General features: G+C 55.6%; 1 protein-coding gene across 2 annotated transcripts in view; it reads left to right on the top strand.

The window, feature by feature from the left end:
• Positions 1–4,187, top strand: part of PDIA5 (protein disulfide isomerase family A member 5) — an 89,884-nt gene extending 85,697 nt beyond the window's left edge. For both annotated transcript variants that reach the window (XM_008266835.4, XM_070072208.1), the window contains exons 16-17: positions 3,596–3,730; positions 3,962–4,187. In XM_008266835.4, the coding sequence (XP_008265057.2) occupies positions 3,596–3,730; positions 3,962–4,042 (216 nt within the window). In that variant the 3' untranslated portion in view covers positions 4,043–4,187. The remainder of the gene's footprint in view (positions 1–3,595; positions 3,731–3,961) is intronic.
• Positions 4,188–6,848: the final 2,661 nt, after the last annotated feature.

A 6,848-nucleotide genomic window follows, 5' to 3' on the forward strand; every position in this document is an offset into this window, starting at 1 on the left:
TTTCTGGGTTTCTGAGCTGGCTCTTGTGCTGGCCACGGGATGGTGTGTGAGAACCGCCGCTCACCTGTCCCCCTCTCCTTTTCCTCGTGAGCGATCAGGGCTTCGAGAGGAGCTGTGTCCTTTGCCCAGGAATGCTCAGTGGATCATTGACAGCCAGAACTGGGGCTCCTGACTCCTAGTTTTTTTGACACCCTTGCTGCCACCTTTTGGCTGGAATTGCTTTTTTCTTCTTCTCCCACCCAGAATCCAGTCCCAGTTCCTTCCCCCAATCAATATGCAGTTGGTTGTTCACTTCCATTTTCATAGCCAAAGTCAATATTAGCTCCTGCAGAGATTTATTTTACTGAATCAATAAAGCTGTGTGAGGCAGCTCATATTTTAACTGGGGAGCCCACACCCCCTCCCAGGAGCTTGCTTGGGGACGTTGTCAATCGACACACTGATGGAGAGAGCTGCAGAGCGCTGGCGTTGGGATGGATGGTGTTACTGAAGGGGCATGGGGGCAAGGACCTGTGGTGAGAAGCAGGTGGGCTGGGACAGGGGGCCTTATACTGCCCTTCCAGGTGTGCCCAGCCTGGGCTGGGCAGAGAAAGACCAGCAGCACAACCCTCAGCAGGTGTGGCCCACATCACCACCATGTCTGGCCATGTTTGCAGACCCATGTACAAGGCTGGCCCTCATCTCACCAGGAGCAAAAGCTTCCTGGGGGCAGGGGCTTCGATGGTTCCAGAATCCCTCACAGTCTTGACACTTAGACCTTGCAGATGCTGGCTGTAGGGGAGGAGACAGTACCACACTTTCTGTTCACTGAGGTCCCTTCCTCCCCTAAAAGCCTCGTGTCATGTTGCCCCCAGCGTGGCCTGATCAGCCGGGCTCTGTGGCGCTCCTTACTGTAGAGAAGAGGAGACTGGCGCTTGGAGACCGTAGGGCACCAGCCCCGAGCTCCTCAGCTGGCAGGAGCAGCGTCAGAATGATGCTGTGGTCACAGTGATGCCACCCTACAACTCCAGGGCGTCTCCAGAAACTGGTGGTATCTAAGAACTGGCCCTGCTGCTGGCCACACGATGGTGTGAGGGGACCTCTGGCTCCTTTTCCTCATGCGTGATCAAAGCCCATTGGATCTGCAGGCACAGACAGAGGCTGAGTTCTCTCAGATCAGACCCTGCCCTGGGGCCTCACGTGCAGGTAATTTATCTGGGACGTGGTCTCAGAGGGCACCAGGGGGGACGAAGAAAGGACGACAGGAAAGGGAAGGGACTGGAGCAGGTGCATTATGGGCAGATGACTGCATGAGCAACGGACGCTCCATCCGTGGAATCTTCACCAGGACACGTGCCCTAGGGCTGTCCCACTCCAAAGTCAAGGAAGCCAGCACCCTCGTCCCTGGCCTTCATCTGTCACTGGCCTTAACGTGACTCTCCTATGGCTAGGGGGAAGCTGTCAGGCTGAGAGTCACAGGTGCTGACCCCGTGTGCCCCAGGAATTCATGCTAGCTGCTGTAAGACAAATGCAGAAGTTGTAGTGGGGTCAGTGCAGGCCTGGAGTGGGTGCGAGGGGTTCAGACAGGTGTACTGGGGAGGGGGGAGAACAGGTGCTCACTCTGCCTTTCTCAGGGATCTGAGCTAATCCCCTGGAGCAGGCTGCACCTGTCCCTGTGCCCGTGGGAGCGGAGCACAGGTTGCCCTTTGCAGCCAGAAGCTGCACCCCACGGAGGGGGCTGGCAGCTAGTTGAGGTGATTCAGAAGGAGGACACATCTTTAATTTAGCAGAGTTATAAAACCATACACTACATTCCCAACAGCTCCAGGGCATGTATACAAATTAAATTCATAATTTAAAGCGGATACAGGAAGAGCCACAGCCCAGAGCGATGCTCATCAAACACTATCACGACATACAGAGGAGCAGCAGCCCCTGGCCCAGGGCTGGACACAGAGGGCCTCTGCTGCTCTGTGTGGACACCCCTGTCCCCTGGGCCAGGGGCTGGAAGCGTGCGCACAGACAGCCGGAGGAGCATCTCCCTCTTGTCTCTAAATAATTCACACAGTGCTGTGGAGAGCGAGCTGGGCGTCTCAGGGGCCGCAGGGACCAGCCTGCTGGCCCAGGTGGATTGCGCTCCACGTGCGTGCTGGGGGAGGGTGTGCTTGGCCTGCCTGGAGGAGACAGAGGCTGCACTGCTCCAGCCAGTTGCTGCCTGCGGGGACATGGGGCAAGTGCATCAAATCTCCTGACTTTGGAAGAGAAGCTGGAGAGCCAAGTTTTGATATTAAATCTGGCTCCCCTGCTATGTTGGCAGCTAATTCTTTTTTTTAATTCTATGTGGGCCAAATAGAATAGGACTGAGAGCCAGCTCTGACTGGCACGCAGCAAGTTTGCAAACTCTGCTTTGCAGTCGCGCTGTATACACGCTGTTTGGCTACAGAGGCAGGAAGGAAGCAGAAGGGTGGCAGAGGGCAGGGGGACACGCTGGTGTCCGGGGGCAGGTGCACCTCATTCCTCACTCTGGCTGCCAGTCCTACAGCTCACAGACCAGGAGCACGCTCGCCTGAGCACAGGTCAGTGAGCAGTAAATGTGGCCATTGGTGGCCTGCCGATGTCTTATCTGGAAGTAGGGCTTTAATCTAAGTGGAAATAGCCAGTAGCCAAATAGCCGTGACTCCTGGAGATGCAGCGGTTTTGCATTGCTTTACCGACTTGCCTCTTGTCACTTCTTCATTGGGCTCTGCAATGATCTCATTTGTTATTTGGCAGCGCTTGATGACTGGGCTCGGCCAAGGTCACCTCTGCACCCCTGGCATTCAGCACAGGCGCTGCACGTGGCAGAGCTTCAGCAAAATCTGCCCTTCCCCTCCTGCCTAAAACTTTGCCAGGAGCTGACCCCTCCTCCTGCTTCCCTGCTTTGGGGCCCTCCATAGGAAAAAGTGCCCCATTTCTGCTTCACACCCTCTTAATTTGAAAGAACAAGTAAGGAAAAGCTCCCCAGGATGTGGAATCTAGGAGATGAGCGAGAAGCGGCCAGTGGTCATTGGCCACCTCTTTCGGACCAAAAGCTCTGATTGCCCTGACCATGCTGAACTCCCTCCTGGTTTCTGGAAGGTGCTCCCCTGGCTTTCTCCTCCTCATCCCAGACCTTGGCACCCACACCACATCATGCAGAGTGCCTTTGTGCCAGCTCTGTCATAGCTCACGTCACACCGTGCTGGGATTGTCTCTTTATTCTTTAACCAACTCCCTGCCCAGGCTCCGAGCTCCTGGGGGAGCCACTTGGTGGGGGGTCAGTAGGACTACCTAAATCAGCAGTTGGCAGTTACCCCCAATCCTAAGCCAGGCTCTGTGCTGCTAGACCGTCCTTAAATTCTTGTGTTCAGTCTTCAGAATGACCCAGTAGCCTAGATAGTGTGTTGTACCCATTTTGCAGCTGAGGAAATTAAGGCGCTTAGAAGCTAGGTAATTTTCCTTAAGTCTTGATGTGCAGGCAGGCCAAGCTTTGACCTTGGAGGGGGGCTTGCCTTCTGAGCTCTTGCTCCCCACCCGTCCAGCGCAGCCTCGCCGCCAGCAGAGGTTGGTGCTCACCCTCTCCACTCCCCCCCGACAGATTGCCTGTGCTGCCGTTGACTGCGTCAGAGACAAGAACCAGGACCTGTGTCAGCAGGAGGCCGTCAAGGCCTACCCCACTTTCCACTACTACCACTACGGCAAGTTTGTCGAGAAGTATGACAGCGATCGGACGGTGAGTCGGGAGGGGCACCTGCCTGCCACTCCCGGCTGCTGGGCCGGGACGGCCAGCGGGGCCTTCCTGAGACACGGCAGCCCGCTCTCCCTGAGTCCTGCCTAGGGGGGTTCCCACGGGTCCACCTTCCCCTAGTCTGCGGTCAGAGTGCTGTGCAGGGAGGGAGGGAGTGTGTATCCGGCCCATGGTCAAGTCCTTTGCCCTCTGTCTCTCTCCTGTCCTTCCCCGCAGGAATCTGGGTTTACCAATTTCATTCGAGCCCTCCGGGAGGGAGACCTGGAGAAACTGGGGAAAAGGAAGGAGGAGTTGTGACTGCTGCCTCAGAGAAAACGTTCCCATCACACTGTGAATGATGCCCGTTTGTTGCTCTTTCTGAATCTCCACGTTCCGAAGACAGCCTTTTTTATAGCCGCTTATGGCCGTTTTGTACAATTTTGAAATAAAATTAAACCATTTACTTGGCGGTGTGGCTCATGTTCACGGCGCCTGTACCTACGATGGCTCCTCACCCTCTCCCTCCTCCCAGGCCCTCTCCCCGGCCAGGGAGGAGACCCCCAAGGGTTTCTGCTAGCACAGGGTGCTGGCACCCTCCCGGTCATCAGAGCAGGACAGGGGACGTGGACCGCAGAGTTCCCTGTGGGCAGTGACTAGAGGCTGAGGACGCATTCGCCAAGGTGGCGGGAAACAGCTGCTGAAGCAGACAGTAGGCCAGGCAAGCTGTGGCTGCTCCTGGGTCATTGCCAAGGCCGCCGGGGTTTTCCTACAGCTCATTTCCACATTTTCCCAACTCTTTTTTTTTTTTTTTTTTTTTTTTTTTTTTGACTGGCAGAGTGGACAGTGAGAGAGAGAGACAGAGAGAAAGGTCTTCCTTTTGCTGTTGGTTCACCCTCCAATAGCCACCGTGGCCAGCGCACTGCGGCTGGCGCACCGCGCTGATCCGATGACAGGAGCCAGGTACTTATCCTGGTCTCCCATGGGGTGCAGGGCCCAAGCACTGGGCCATCCTCCACTGCACTCCCTGGCCACAGCAGAGAGCTGGCCTGGAAGAGGGGCAACCGGGACAGAATCCGGTGCCCCGACCGGGACTAGAACCCGGTGTGCCGGTGCCGCTAGGCAGAGGATTAGCCTAGTGAGCCGCGGCTCTGGCCTCCCAACTCTTTCTATCTTCTGTTCCTCGCTCCCTCCCACACCCCCTTTAGAGAAGATTAAGGTACCACATCGGGAATGAGTGCAGTGGCCAAGCAGGGCCTGGGCGCTGGCCTCCTGCTGTGTGCTGCCTGGGAGGGGGCTGAGTGAACTCTCAGCTGTTGAGTGAAGTCTGTTAGCACTACCCCCTCCCCCTGGCCACATGTGCTCCAGGGCTGGGCGCCTTGCCCCGCCTCCTGCCCGTGAGCATCCCTTTCCTGACCCACCTGTCCTGGCAGTCTCGCCGCCCACGCCCCCAGCCCTGTGCCCCGGTGACATGTTTGCACACCTGCCCTGGCTGTTCTGACTTTCCTTTAAGGAGGAGCAGTCCGAGACTTGGATTCGGGTGGCCCCCGGGGCAGCTGCAACCCGGCCGTCCTGGGGCTTGGCCTGCAGGACCAGCGCTCCTCTCCTGGGCCAGCCCCACCTGGCAGCCTCAGTCCTTCCTGAGTGGACAGGGGGACGGAGCCACTCTGTACCTCAGGCCCTCGGGGCCGTGGTGGCCGTCTTCAGGGCCATTGAGTGAAAGTGGGGCCTTGAGGGCCTGTGCTGTGCAGGTCACCAGCCTCCCAGTCCACCCACCACGGCTTCAGCCTCTTTTCTCGCCCCCTGAGCACCCACTTCCTGGGCAGTGGGCCTGGACTTCCCCCAGGGGAATGGGTAACAGAGAAAGGTATGCATTTGAACTTTAGTTCAGCATAGCCTTCCTGAGCTCCTGTTGGGGTACCCCACACCAGGACACAGGGGGTTGTTTAAACCTGACCTGCGGGTGACGTACCCATTCCTGCACGGGGCTCTTGAGAGCATGTATGTGCACGGTCTGGGGGTACCTTGGTTGTTTGGGGTGCTTACCATTTTATCATTCCTAGGGTCCCATTCAGTGGCACTGGGTACCTTTATATTGCTATGTGACCGTCATCACTGTCCATCTGCAAAACTTTCTCATCACCTCAAATTTAGACCCTGCATCTAACAAAGGATAATCTTCTATCCCCCCTCTTCTTGGCCCCTGGTGGCCACTACTCTGCTTTCTGTCCGTGTGTATTCTATTCTGGGAGCCTCACATGTCAGTGAAATGTACAATATTTGTTCTTTGGTGTCTGGCTTACTCACTTAGTGCCGTGTCTCCTGGGGCCATCCGTGTTGTAGCAGGTAGCAGTCTGTCATTCCTTCCTAAGGCTGAATGACGCGATGCTGTAGGAATGTACCTGTTCTCTGTACCCATTTGTCCATCAGTGGACATTCGAGTCTTTTCAGCATTTGGCTGTCATGAGGAATGCTGTTATGCATGTAGGTATACAAATACCCCTTTGATAGCCTGTGTTCAGTTTTTTTGCAAGTGAAATTACTGGATCATAAGTGATTTTATATTTAAAATTTTTTTAAAAACTATTTTATTTGAAAGGCAGAGTTACAGAGAACGGGGAGGGTGGGGAGAGAGAGAGAGAGAGATCTTCCATCTGCTGGTTCATTCCCCAAATGGCCACAACAGCCGGGCTGGGTCAGGCTGGACCCAGGAGCCTAGAACACCACCTAGATCTTCCATGTGGATGTCGGGGACCCAAGCACTTGGGAGCACTCTGCTCCTTTCCCAGGCGCGTTAGCAGGGAGCCAGGTCAGAAGCAGAGCAGCCAGAACTCGAATCAGCACTCCAGTATGGGGTGCTAGCAAGGCCAGCGGGGGCTCCGCACACTGCGCCACAAGGCTGGCCCCGTATGAGGCCTTTTGTATGGATCCAAGTGTTCATTTCTCTTGGGTAAATGCCCGGGAGTGTGACGGTGCTTGGCTTTTATAAAGCTGTACCATTTACATTCCCGCCAGTAAGGTATGGCATCCAAGTTCTCCACGTCCTCACCAGCATTTGTTATTGTCACTATTTTAATTTTAACTGTTCTGAAAGGTGTATAGTAATATCGTGTTGTTAATTTACATT

This window comes from Oryctolagus cuniculus, chromosome 4, assembly GCF_964237555.1.
Source record: "Oryctolagus cuniculus chromosome 4, mOryCun1.1, whole genome shotgun sequence".
Lineage (NCBI taxonomy): Eukaryota > Metazoa > Chordata > Mammalia > Lagomorpha > Leporidae > Oryctolagus > Oryctolagus cuniculus.